At 38.7% G+C, this 14985-nt stretch overlaps 1 protein-coding gene across 4 annotated transcripts in view; it reads right to left on the reverse strand.

Moving 5' to 3' along the window:
• gdpd5b (glycerophosphodiester phosphodiesterase domain containing 5b) overlaps positions 1-14985 on the reverse strand; it is a 55740-nt gene that overhangs the window by 21160 nt on the left and 19595 nt on the right. For all 4 annotated transcript variants that reach the window (XR_009920445.1, XM_062385217.1, XM_062385216.1 and 1 more), the window contains exon 2: positions 10115-10294. Coding sequence is in view for 3 of the 4 variants with exons in the window: in XM_062385217.1 (XP_062241201.1) it covers positions 10115-10231 (117 nt within the window). In the remaining variant the exon portion in view is untranslated. The remainder of the gene's footprint in view (positions 1-10114; positions 10295-14985) is intronic.

Here is a 14985-nt window from a genome sequence, read left to right on the forward strand (position 1 = left end):
TGTTTTTACTTGATCATTTGGTATGGCATTTTGATAACTGATTGAGCAATGGAGAAATATGTAACCTATGCTGGTTCCAGCTCCTCCAATGTGAGGATTTAGTTTGTCTTTATACAAGAGTTTTAAAGAATATAAAAGAAAAACTTACTTGTTGTTAACTATGACCTAAACCCTGATCTGTAGAATACGACATTTCGCTGCCCAGTACGATCTAACCTGTAATATAGAAGTAAAAAGTAAAGCTGAATCTGAAGCAAGAAAAACAAATGGACTATCCATATTTATAAGCTGCTGCCTAAATATCCTAGAATCATCAGTATGTGTGCATTATACGCACTAGTGTCAAGATAGACTCTCAGTCACCTTGAATGCACCAGTGTTCTACATGCCAAGTATCAGATTATTATCTCCTCAACCAGCTGATGTGATACAGGTAAGACAGCCTGTCCTAGCTTTTTATATCTAATCTCATCCTCACTGTGGTTTAGTGCACTAAATCTTAAGTTCTTCACGTATTTAAATATGGAAAGTCTTATCATAAATAAAACATAGTGCTTCCCCAGATTTCATTATTCAGACCTGGGACAAACTGAACTTGGGAATCACGATGGTATAAAATTCCTGGACAAGGTTCTACGACATGAGCGATCAGTTGTACAGAGAAGTGAAAAGAGTCGAGGGGAATGCTGATTCTATTCCCCCTCATTTTTGGACATGACTTATTGAGAACATTTTAGAAGTGTGACAAAAAACTGTGCTAAAGGGATAGTTCACCCAAAAATGTAATATAAGTCTACTTAAGTGGGGATGCTAATTAGTGAATTTTCCTTTTTCATTGAACTTTAAGGTCCTCTTACATCAGTTAAAATTGGGCACCATCTAAATAATAATTGGCTACACACATCTCTCAACATTAAGCTAATTACATCAGAAGTGGCAGACAGCACTGCTCATTGATGACAAAGTGCCATTGCTGTTTACCATGATTCTTGGTGACTACCTGAAAACACCTGGGAAATCTGACCTTGCTCCTGAGGGATGACATTGTTCCATCCCCTTCACTCTCTCACTCCTCCTACGCCCACCCCTCCTCTCTGCAATAATGTGGATGTGATCCGAGATGCCCCTGAGAGAACCAAGTTCTCTTTAATAGATTAGATCATCTAAAACTGAAAAACATTTCATACGTTCCATAAGAACATGACAATTAGGCATCTGTTATTGTTGGATAAATATGAATCTGTTTCTAGGGAAGAACATCCTGAGTTTACAGTCCAGGGTCTTAGTGGTAGCTCTTTGGCCTTAACGAGTGGATAGTTTTGATATTTAATTTAAAGTGTAGATTAAACCCCCAAGTTTCAGCTGAAGTGTCCCTCATACACATACAAGATACCAATTAGCTTGTTAATGATCTAGGTTGCTATGAGCAACAATTCCAATAGCAACACACACACTTTAGAAATGGCGTCAGAAGTAGAGGCCATGTGCCTCTGGAGTTTCCTGACGGCCAAGACCATTGTCGTCCTGAGCCGCTTGAACTGCAGGTATAGGCAATGTGTGAGGAGCGCAGAAGTCCTGAGCTATCCAACCTCACAGATGGCCGTCTTAGCCAGCGGTTCAACATTGTGTGTGTGTGTGCGTGTGTGTGTGTGTGTGTGTATGTCTGAGGATGGGGGACGTCTCTGAATGGGGGACAGTGTGGTGCATTCATTTGAAAATGAGAGCAGCTTTAGAGTTTCCCACTCACAGCACACCCATGCATGCTGTTTTTTATAAAGTTACCAGTACATCCATGCATTCTATTACAGGACAGCACAGTTTACAGATCAAAAAGCCCATTTAAGTGTGCAGTATCTATTTAGGTTACTAAAGTTCCTGGATATTAGTTGTAGCAGTTTAAAAAATAAGACATAAAGAGAGCTCTGAAGAATACCTTACATTTCTTGTTAGTGAACCTTTAAACCTCCCATCAGGCCTGATGGTTCCTCTTCCTGTTTCCCAGCTAACTAAGCTGCAGAGCTTGTGGGGCCTGACTTAGCCTGCCCTGGCGACATCCCGTTAACATTCTGCATGGCTGGCATTTTATTCAGGCGCAGCACCCCCATGGCAGCAGAAATCTATCAGAAAATCACAAGCTCTGCTTTGGGAATCATACGGTTTGATGAACAGTGCACGCTAATGGCCAACCATGCTTTGCTCTAGTAATTACCCTGACTATAGTGTTACGCTGTTTGCCCCTTGGAGAAATCATGGAAGACAAAGAGGACATAGTTCACCTTTGGGAAAACTAAGAGCCACTGAATAAGCTCCTATTCAATCAAATTATTAAATTGAGCTGTAATTAAAGCATAATTCCAAAATATTCAAATTACTTTTCAAAATCATTAAGGACCATTTTGTAGCTACTTTAAGAAATGTAGTCCAATCACCTGCAATAGGATACATTAAATATATTTAGAAAACGAATTAACCGTAAATATGAAAAAAGGAGGGAAGTAAAGCTAACTATATTGGACACATTTCACAGCTTAAACATTAATATTAAATGGATATGACAAATATAACTGTAGCATGTAGACATTTGTATCCACTAAAGATTTATAACCCCCCCCCCAGCCAGAAGTTGCATCAGTGATTTAACATCTGGGAAAAGCAGGTGTGGTAATTTTTGCCCCTTTTCAGACAAAGTAAAAAACCATCTACAGACATATCCTTGCAAAAATGTAGCATTTAAAAAGCACTTGTCTGGAGTAATTGTGGGAAACCTTTCGATTACCATCGTCTATTTCTTCTTATTAACTAAACAGCTTGATGGTGTCAGCTTATCAATGCTGTGTGATTACAGCGACAAAGTAGCATTTTCTGGTTCAAGATCTAATGGAAATCATTTGTGCTTTATTGCTTCCAATCATAGACTGTATTTAAAGATGGACGACATGACAACTATACAAATGAAGCCAAAGCCTCTTGATCTCCACCTGGTGACTGGATACATAAGGTCATAAAACCCACCTCCTTCATTTTAGCAGATTACACGTCAAAAAACAATTCTGTTTAGGCAATTTATCACACTGATATTTCTTCAAGTGTTATTTTTTCCCAGTAAAGTTGGTTTTAATTAGTTATTTGATGCAAAAAAAATGTGTTGAAATGTCATGATTAACAAATTTGCAGACTCTGGCTCTAAATGCTCAAGATGAAAGTGTTCATATCCATGATATTATGACTCAACTTCTAGATTGTGGCAGGAAGTCAAGACTGGAGATGAGTTGTCCATTTATATATACACAGTTTATGCATCCACTTACACCATCAGGTTAGTATCAGGTTGTCTCGTCTGAATTTATATAATTTCAATTATCTTAGTTTCAGCCATGTTAATTTACATCATTTATATTATTGAATACCCAGCTAAACTGAAAGCAGTGCTAACATTGTGCAGCAAAGATATAAATTTGGGTACTAAAATGATTGCATTAATAATTCTGTTTCATGGGTTAGGGTTAGGGTTAGGGTTTGAGCTGACTTCCAAAAACTTTTTTCTGTAACCATGCCAGGAAAATGACACATGCACAGATCATGGTTAAATCAAAGACAAATGTAGCATCACTTTATAATGTAGATTCCATAATGGGTACAGCAGTTTTCTGATATTTACTTGTTTTAATTTTCCCTATGTACACAACGTCTAATGCAAACATGATTTAGGCAACAATACACAGTGCTACCCACATGAGGGACATTATGCATGCTCAGCTGCTGCTCTATTGCACAGTATGCATGCATGGGCATGTTTATTTAGGTACACCTAAGAAATCACACACTCACACACCATGTTGTATTACTATTTAAAAAAGCATATGACAATCTTATCGACAAATTTGTAAGTTATGAGGATGCTATGTGGTCGAGAAGCTATACAAAAAGTTGCATAACAAAACCTGTCATTTTTCAGATTCATAGGTCAGGTTGTGTATTGTTGTGTAGATATTCTTCAAGCTACAATACACACGGCTTCTGTGTATAACTCTGACCTCCTTACCAGCAGACAGGGAGAGAAAACAGCCCAACGGCCTATTAATCACACAAGCCAGCATAAGTACCGTTATTATTATAACTGCACACATTTCTACCAAATAGCACTGCATTCTTTGGTATGACTACAGAGTGAACTCGCTTTATATGCTGAATGAGCCTGTTTGGGTATGTGCTGGTTACAGTGTGTGAGGATATATGAAGGAGTTGTACTATTATGCATTATGTACAGTAAGTTACTGTGTGTGGCTACAAAAAGGTGTCCGAACTTGTCTACACTTATATAACAAAGACAATTTTCCCAACACAACTTTGTGCTTTACTGATAATGAGCTTCTGACTGTGATAGAGCTGCTGTTTGTGTGGGTTACACAACTGACAAGATTAGTCCGAATGAAGACAGTAGCTACTGTACAAGTAGCTATAAAGACATGATGAAAATGTACGTAAAGACATAGAACCCAAAATTTAGAGCACAACTATGCAAGCAATTTAAAGTGATTTAATAATGTATTACCCAAGTATATTTATAGAGCATAATTTACTCCATACACAATACAGTTATGAAATGATTCATGTCAAATTATTGATTTTATTGATTTATAAATTATAAAAAACAGAAGTAACTATATTTGGAGGATCAGGGGCTGGAGCATGACAGAGCTTGAGGATACTGCACGCCCACCTGCACTTATCAGCCGTCAATATTAGCTGTCTAGACCATAAACACAGTAGGAAAATGTTTACTGATGATGAAATTCAAAGTTTCTATAGTTTCTAGAGAAACAAACTTCTAATTGCAACCAGTAAAGTCACCCACTGCTGGTCATTCAAGATAATTCATTATGCATTGACTTCACTTTCCAGAACTAGATTCTGTATACATTTTAATATAGTCTATGAGTACAGTATGCTGCCATCTAACATGCCAACACTGCAGAGAGAAAATATGATGGATACAGAAAAATATGAATTGATAGATAGATCCAAACAAACACATTTTCATAATCTATAAAAGGCAAAAAGTTAAAAGACAAAGCTACTGCAGCTTTTAATCTTTCTCTGACTGTGCAGCCTCACATGCCTCCCTCTTTGCCTCTATCTTGACTGGACTTAACACCTCAGTCCCTTGTCACATTCCTGAGCATATCCCGATAAGTCCCTGGCATTTCACACTGGGTGTGCACAGCTTTATAATGCAGCACCAGAGTAAGGCACAGAGAATAATGTGTCTGCAAAAATAGGGAGGAGGAACTGAGGATAAAAAAATAAAACACTGGCCAAGTACTGAACTGAAATTTCCCATTACTTTAAAATGAAGAAATACAGATAACACTGTCAATGCATTTCCCTTTTTATTTTTTATTTTTACTTCATTTTCTAGTATTAAATGTAAAGCTTTAGCAGGACATCATGCAATCTTTTCCAGCAACCAATTGTTTAGCTTGTAGCATTTGATGTTTGGAATTATTTGTTTAGGTCAGAGGAAACAGACAATGTGGCACAAGTCACTGTGTCACAAGGCTCAGCAGATGTGCAGAAAGAAGCTTGAGGCTTTGCTAATCACAGCCAATAAAGTCAATATGTTGTTCTGCAACAATCCGAACACTTGCATGTTTACAGTTGGATGGTTTTAGATTCAAATGACTCACACTGGCTAGATAATGAAATTGCAACCCATGCCTTGCAGTGTACTAACATTATAGAGAAGCTAAAAATACATCCCTTGTGCTTCAAGGCCTTATTTTCATGATCTGGAACATGTCAGGGTATCCTGCATGACAGACATTTTTTAGGAAGGAAATGTAGGGGAAGTCATGAGACAATAATCCCTTCTGACAAAAATACAAAATCTGTGATATATATATATATATATATATATATATATATTATTGTTAATTATTGTTAACATTATTATTGTTAATGTTATATTATTGTTAATAGATTGTAGATTGTTAATAGATTGTTAATTATCTATTGCATATTGAAGAAGATTGTCATAAAACCTGATCATATTTCCCTAAAGCACGGGCTGACATTAGATATTCAGTATTCCATCACAGGACATAAATAGTAGCTGATTCTCTCAAACGAGAAGATGTAAAGGTAAATGTTTGGCACTGGGGATTAGCACAAATCATTATAGTTTACACAAACTATCTAGATCTTTATACCAGAAACACAAACAGAGAGAGAAACAATTCATGTGAGCTGACCGTGAACACAGCCGTTAAGCTTTTGAGCACGGGCGGGGTGAGCATAGTAAAAATAAGTTACGTTAAATCATAGGCTGTATTATGTTCAAGGGGTATAATGAGAAAAGGATTAATGCATTTTCATTACCAAAATAGTTTTGTTTGACCCCGCTTAACCTTTTATCCCCAGCACAGTGTGAGAGTTTTTCCTGATCAGGATAACTCTCATTAACAATCTATGAATCATTTACAGCTGCGCTCACAGCTTCTGAAAGCAAATATTTACTGTCGATGATGAATTGATAATGTGAGATCGAACAAGGGATTTCCTACATATTTCAGGGCATACTGTAAATATGTTTTAGATACAGGGTTTGTTTTATTACGTCTGTTAATCTAAATATCACCCTATACTCAGGTGAGTAACACAACAATGGATGATTTGGAAACTATGATAAAAATCAAATCAAAAACCTACCCTCTCTGCTGTCTTGGCACTAACAAGTGGGTGCCCCATCTGTATGTATTATTTAAATGCTGCGTTTTGATTTTTATGGTTATTATTATAATATATGTATGACCTTCAAAATTATCCCCCATGAAACAATAACCCAATGTTATTCTTTACACACTACCCTTATTAGTCATTATTATTCCTGTATCCTCCCCATTATTCAATTCCACTCAACAGTGGCTCGATCCCAACCTTCCACCATGTTTCAGGAAAGTAAGTTATTTAGTTTATTTTCATGATCAACAGACGATGACAACATTACTTCCTTGGTGGACGTAAAAATGGAATTCTGGACCCTCTTACAAACCATGAAAATAAATTAAATTTCACAGTAAGTCTGAAGCAAGACAAAGGAATAATTTCACGAACAAAATCTCTTCAACAACTATTTGATTATATCCTCTTGCAGCCAAGTAAGTGTAAATCCTAATTCTAGGTAGTTATTTTGCCTGCCTCGTCCAATACCTCACAGTGCAGGGGAAATGAAGACCAAAAGATCACTGACAGATGATGGCAGAGCAGCTTTGTTACTATTTTTGAAGCCTTTGTGTGACTGTATGGTAATGAGTGGCTAAATGGAAATACTTTCAATTATTACTGAGAGGTCAGATCGGCTTGCACTGCATGACGTGGGCCTTCCCTCTACAAAGCACCTTGAGTACAGACAGAAGCAGTTTCGCTGAGACAGCCAGTCGACCTGAAACGGCTCATCACAGTGAACAAAGATGATAATGGGGTGAAATAGCATGAGCTACTTGTGGCTTATGAAGGATTGCACCTTTGTTTCAACATGACACTCTCAGGTCTCACGCCTCTGTGATTCGCTCAGGTCCAGTTACCTGTAGTGGATACCTGCTCTTGATTGGTCACAGTTTGTTTACTGGGATCATTACACATGCAGGCTTATGTGACATCACCTTGACCTACGCTAGGTAGCACTCGCAATGGAAATGACAGGTCTTTTCAGCACCAGGACAAAGCAGCACTTGGTAGTGGCTCAGTGTGTCAGTTCGCTATGTGGAATCACCTGGATGGAAAGGTTGTGCAGTCTGCAGCAGAGTGCATGTGCCTGTTAGCTTCTTACACTTGGGTCAAGAGCATGTTTGTGTGCTGTACAACATCACACGTTCAAAACAAAAGGATGAGCACCGTGAACAAATAATGCCAACTCTGCACTATCCCGTCAGTGAGCCTGAAAGACAACCACTGGCAACAGGAAATAGAGCTACACAGTGTCAAGTTTCCTACAAACAGGGGGAAAGAAAATCAATATGTCTTTATTTAGTTCTGCTATGCTGACTTGATCCAAGTGCTATCAATGACTTAGTGTGTTGTTTGTTTCGGTTTAAACATCTCATTTAGGGTTATTGTATGCCATATGTATTTTTTAGTTGTTTGTGCCTACAAGACATGAGATTTGTTGTTCTGGGTCTCTGCTCGTATTCAGTATAATATGGCTGGGGGATATGACTTCAAATCAAAATCACGATTATTTTAAACTTTTATCTCGATTACAATAAATGAACGTCACATCTCGTGTTGTGTATGAACTATGTATGCATTTAAATACTTTACTGCTAAACTTAAGAGCAAAACAAACAAACACAAAGTAAAATTCAAGAACTGTAGCTTCTGTGTGCATCTAACCTCTGATTAGTGTTGGTGTGTCTTGTCAATGTGTAAAGTGAGGGCAGGTCAGCAAGGGAGTGAGGTTGGAGGACATAAGGTGAGATAATACAGCATGGAACGTAGCAGAAATTAAACAGTTTGTGAATACGCATTGGGGAAAGTACTAACCAAATTAACCGACATGAGTAAAATTAGGTTGGTTAGAGGTTATAAATATTGATATACTGCATTTGTTTGGGTTTGCTGCAGCAACATAACCTTTGTGACCTTAGATAGAGAATAGAAGGAGTAAGGGAAAGCTTAGAATACATGGCTTATCTTGTGTACCAGGCTGTGATACTGATTCTGGCATGTGCCTAATACGATACAAAACGAATGACTAAATTCTTTGGTTGGGGGTTGAATTTGACAGCTATGGTTTCAAATTTGGCTCAACATTTTTAAAGAAACTGTAGCTACAAAAGGGAAACTACAAAATAAAAATGAATTCAACCATTCTTTTCAAACGGCATATTTTAAAAAGTAACTTTAAGTTCTAAACAATAATTAGGGTTAGTAATTTAATAACTCATACATTTTCATTTTCTTAAAGTCATCCCAGGTACGACTGCAATAAAGAACACTATATCCTGCACTAAACAACAGCCAAGTTCTATACTAATATGCACACAAGCACTATAGGTAGACATTTATGACTAGAACTCAAAACTAATTAAAGCACAGTGGAAACACTGGAGTTTTGTGATGTCGAATGAGCCTCAGTGTGGAAAGCTCAAGGTTAGTGGGTGGAGGATAAGCCAGTAAGGACATATTTGGTCAAAGATAATTGTTCTTGGTAAATCAATGTTGAAAGACAAACATAAAAGGGAGGGTATCTAAAGACGAGGGGGGTATAACACTGCTTTGGATGTCAAACACAGACGTAAGAGCCTTGTATAGGTTTGATTTTTTTTTTTTTTTTTTTTTTTAAATAGTTGGCCAGTCAGTAATTGAGCTCTTTCTTCTCAGCAATCTTGTTATTTAAGGTATGATAAGACAAAGATTAATGTAACAGCTCCAGTAATAACTTTTGAATTCAGCAGCCAAATAACGGAGTGTAATGATTTACCTAAAAATATTTTGAACACAATTGAAATTGATATTGTCATTGGAAGTCCAGTATAAAAGGAAACTAGAATGGCACTCACTAGAGCACATACTTCCTCCAAATTCTTATGAAACCAACTTTAAATTCACTTGATCTGCACCGAATTATACATACTCATGAATATCATTCCCCTTATTATGCCTGTTTTTTTTTAAGATCCGTAAATTATTCTCTGAGTAAACCTAATCCGAAATTTAAAAGAAAGTGAAAAAAAAAAAAAAAGATCAGTCCCTTCGTCGGATACTAAATCGGTTTGGTAGTTTTTGCGTAAGCTTGCTTCCAAACAAGCACACAGACATAAATTTGTCTTTGTACAGCACTGCAGTTAGCATGGAAAATGACCATGACATGACAAATCTGTAAGATGTGAAGGATTCAGACACGTGATGCTGCAAGGTCTGTCAAATGTCATTTTCTGGTGCATTGTCAGATTGGCTGCTGAGGGCAATCATGAGTGATGTACATTCACTGAATCATGCACTCTATGCAATATGCTACATGGTGTCAGACTGTTAAGGGCCTCCTCTTAACAAGATGCACAGCTGTTCTGATTGCTATACTTCATCCACTAAAGGGGTTTCCTCCCCCTCTCACCTTGGTGGTGTCATCGTGGGAACGTTGATAACGTTTCCAGCGGCAACCATAGATCCCAGTGATACATGACAGACACAGCTGCCGCTCATAGACCTGGAGGGGTTGGTGTTTCACCATGCTCCTTCAGTCAGTCCTTGTCCTGCTTCCAGACCTCTAACATCCCACTGACTATCAAGAACCCTGTAAGGAGATGAATAGAGAAAACAGGATTAACATTGAAGTAAGCCATTACAAGTTGTTTGGAAGACCACATTGGATAATTCATGGAACTGCTTGAAAAGCACCATGCTTCTGAGGCATAACCCGGCTCCTATTTCCAATGACAACTGAGAGTGCCAGCAGCTTTCATAAGTATGATCAAGGGGAAAAGAGGGCTTGGTGAACCGACCAGTAATTGACCATTGTGTTAAATTACATTGACCATGAATATATCAAGCAGTCACTTCATATCTGAGCGGAAAGGGCAACATGTAGTTTCTATCTCCTCCTTTTATGACAGGCCAGAGAAAAAAACAGGCCAACAGGCCTAACAAGAATGTTATGTAACAATGACATTTGAGCAAAACACTTCAACTTTCAGTTTAAAAATAAATGAATAAAATCAGCATATTCTGCTGTGGGAAACATTTACGGGATACGTGGCAACAGAACCTACAAACAAAACTATGATGATGTGATGTGAAAACAAACAGGGCTTTTATATAATTTAATGTTTTTATCTGCAAATGTTAAGCCTTTTATCAGGGAGGCACCCTGTGCCTGCTCCAGCTCTCCTCCCAGTGTGGAGGGGCAGCAGAGCACCAAGATAATGCTGAAAAACCTCAGCACCCATACTCTGGCTCTTGGCTAACGCTGTTGGAGCGACCACAGGAAGCACCAGGCGGTGTTAGCTGTAAATATTCATTACTCAAGTCTTCCCATTGAGCTGCTGCTGACTCAACACCGATACTCTGCTATCAGCAATAACAGGAATGATAGAACAGAATTGCTTACTGTTATCACAAGTTTACCTCACCCTCCGGGAACATGACGGAGCCTGTTGTGCTGCTGCAGTTTCAGATGCATATCTTTGTTCAATCTGGGGTTGAAAGTGCATTTTGGTGTCATCAAAGCATAGATATTGAAAGCTCTATGCCAATGAGTCAAATAAACACAATTAGAAGTATAGACACATCAACATGCTTAGCTGCAGTTTGTGAAGCATAGCTAGCAAGTTGCTAATTCTCATCTGATGTTCCAGAGGCTTTCTGCATGTTATACTCCTCATGCTGTAATCATGCCTTCTCCGGCTCTGGGCAGCTGCTCATTAACATCTGCAGCAGGAACCATGTTTCCTGTTATTTGTATAACTGCTCTGAGGAGGGTGGGCCTGACCCAGAGGGTATAATAATCCTGGCCCACCCCAGCAGGACCACAAGGGTCTTTGACAGGCAATGTCAGACAAAACCAAGCTCAGACCAGAGGGAGATTGAGACTCACATTGTTATGTGCCACCAATGTATAATCAATATCACCTCATCTTATTTGATGTCTGTACAAATGTATTACACAAGATTGAGCTATATGCTTCCATCCTCACCTAGTAACTACACTACAGGGATTAAGACCTAAATCAGGCATTGTTGGACTTCTGCTCTTCAGAAACTTCTTCCGATTAAACCATGTCTGTCAGATAGATGGAGATTATAATTTTGTGAGAACAGAATTCAAATATATATATATATACATATTTACATTTGTTACATATATATTTATACATTTGTTACATTTTGCCATTCAGTTGGTATTTTATTTATCTTTTGCCATCCTGTATCATTAACACAAAAATGCCTATGACAATTCAACTGGATAAATTAATTGTTTTAAATATTGATTGACCTGAAATTCAGTGATGGTTGGGTATAATTAATGACTTCACACATGAACAGAAGACAAATATGGATGTTTGAATGGGCACATCGACCAAACCTTAAGACAGAAAAAGAAATCAAGCAGCGACACAGTGAGTCTCTGTTGGTGCGTTCATTAAGGCAAAGTAACAACCACTTTCTGCACTGTTATGTTGTCACTTGTTGTCAAAAAGCTTCCAGTCATGGCAGTGTCACAGCCACGGGTATCCTTAAATATCAAAAATATCTCACTCATCACTGCTATTTCAGTTGAGCCAAACATCAAAAATCTCTTCAATTTCAAATATTTGATATGGGAGTTTATTATGCTGTAGCTAGACAGAGCAGCACTGAGGATACAGGTTTGTCACCTTGGCTCATCACTCTTAACGTCAGAGTTCATATATGCTCCAGCTCTCCTCTGGGCTGTATAAACACAGATGGAGAAGTGCTGCAATTAATAGCTTTATCAGCACAAATTCTCAGCAGAAAATCATAACAACACGTAGTGGACATAATAACATTAAATCCTTCAAGAGACTGCAATGAATTGGTAAAGCGAAGTTATGTTTTGCACAGCAAAACTGAATGCAAGACTGCAGTTATATTGCAAACATACATGCAACTCCTCTGACAAGTGTAGAAATGTGACCACCGTAAGGAGAGTGTGCTACACTGTTGCACATCAGGTTTTATAATTAATTAGTCTTTAACCTTCACACCAACCTAGTCATCTGCCTTTTCATAAAAGACTGAAACAGATTCAACAAGTGAAATCAACAAAAACAGGAGCAGCAGTTTTCTTAACATATGTGACTGTCTCAAGTTGTCCAACTTTGGTCAACAATTGGAGTTTATGAAAACCCCCGAAACGGCTGGTGTCATCTCCTTTTCTGCTGCCTCATTTCCTCCAATCAACAAGCTCAGCGAAGGGAAAATAGTCTGCAGGGGAGGAAATGTTTCAGCAGATTCCCTGGCAGAAAGCAGTGTCTTCTTCTGACAAGGGAACTGAAGGAAAGGCCAAGCAGCACAGAACTATCCAACCAAATAGTGACAAACAAGAGACCCTTAAAGAATAGTTGACAAAAATAAATTTGACAAATATGCTTAGTTAGCCTCTACACTTTTAATAAAACCCAAGTCATTTACAGCAGTGTTGGGAGTAACGCGGTACCAAACGTGTTACTGTAATTCCACTACTTTTAGCGGTAATGAGCATGTAACGGAGTATTTTTTTTAATCAGGTAACGCAGTTACAATTACTGAAATTTAAATGAGTTTGTTACTCGCGTTACTCTCTTTTGTGAAAAATGAACACTTGCCGTGACTGGTGATGAGTCACGGCTCTTTATTTAAACATCACATCGAGGCGCCGTAGAAAACAGCGTAAAACTAGAAGACAACAAGTAAACATTAACATTTACAAAAATACAAATACAACCATTAAAACACCTTAAAATCAGCTAAACACACAAAGAACCGCGCTACATGTAGCAAAGGGACTTAAACCAGCTTCGTACCTCATTCTGCTCGGCGAGGGGTGTTAAACGAGGATAAACCATCCGTATGATAGGAAAACCGTACAGCTGACGTCCTGTCGTTTCCTGCTGTTACCGTCATGAAGACGCAGCTGTACGGCAGGTGTTTATGTCTCACGGTCGGAGCGGAAGCGAGAGAATAGGTACGTCTACTAAATCTACTAAATGTCCGCTCGGTGAGAGCTTGAATCAATCAATGAGCATTAAACCACATCATGGCCGGTGCGGATAGAATAAGCTTTCACTCCTGGAAGTATGGACATTACTTTTGCTCGTCGAGATTAAAGACAAAAATGTACGGCTGAGTTGTAAATTATGTGCAGGTGGAAATAAGCTATCCACATCTAAGAATAGCAATTCAAATCTTATGAAGCACCTGTTGAAACAACATGTTTTGACAAAGCTAGTAGCTAAAGACACCAGCCCTACGGATGCTGAAGGCGCCACTGCATGCAAACAACCAAGGCTAGACTTTACACGGACTGCAGTGCAGCCGATAAGCCAGGCAGAGCTGAATAAATTGATTTCTAGGTATGTCGATGACATGCATCCTCTGTCAACTGTCGAGTCAGTTGCCTTCAGGCAACTAATAAGCAAAATTCCAGTGATAAATGGAGGCTCAGGGGCCAGGCAAATGTGCAGGAAGACGTTTTCCAGCTATTTAGACAGAGAATATGAGAAAATGCAGGTCGAGATAAAAAAAACATTTGAGGGTTTACAACATGTCTCTACCACAGCAGACATCTGGACTACTTACAATAAAAGCTTCCTAGGTGTAACTGCACACTGGATTAATCCGAACAACATGCTAGGTGGGAAATCAGCCCTGGCATGCCAGAGATTCAAGGGCCGACATATGTATGACATTATTGCAACCGAAATAGACAACATCCATTCATCCTATGGCCTATCTTTCAAAGTAACAGCAACGGTTACTGACAATGGCTCTAATTTTGTCAAGGCGTTTCAAATGTACCAGCCACCTGAGTCAGACACTGAAGATCATTTGGAGGAGGATGAGGCGACTTTTACAAACATTGGGGATGTGCTAGATAATGTTGTCGATGTCAATGACGTGGTTTTACCCCCGCACACATTGAACCTCATCTCATGCACTGCTGTCAATAAGTGGCTAATGTCAAAGATGAAAACGAAATTTATCTACAGAAATGCTATCACAAAATGCGCAGGGCTGTGGAACAAGGCAAGTCGGTCAATGGTGGCTTCGGAGATGTACCTTGCACCACCAGGTGGAATTCGTTCTATGATGCGGTAGCTCGAATTTCTGATATACCTATGGCCGAATTGAATACAATATCCTCCCAACTTCAGATGAAATGCATCAGTGAAAGGGAACATCAGGTCCTTAAAGAGTATTGTGTTGTGATGAAGCCACTCACTCTGGCTCTTGACATTCTGCAAGGACAGGACAATTGTATTTACG

This window comes from Platichthys flesus, chromosome 4 (genome assembly GCF_949316205.1).
Source record: "Platichthys flesus chromosome 4, fPlaFle2.1, whole genome shotgun sequence".
NCBI lineage: Eukaryota > Metazoa > Chordata > Actinopteri > Pleuronectiformes > Pleuronectidae > Platichthys > Platichthys flesus.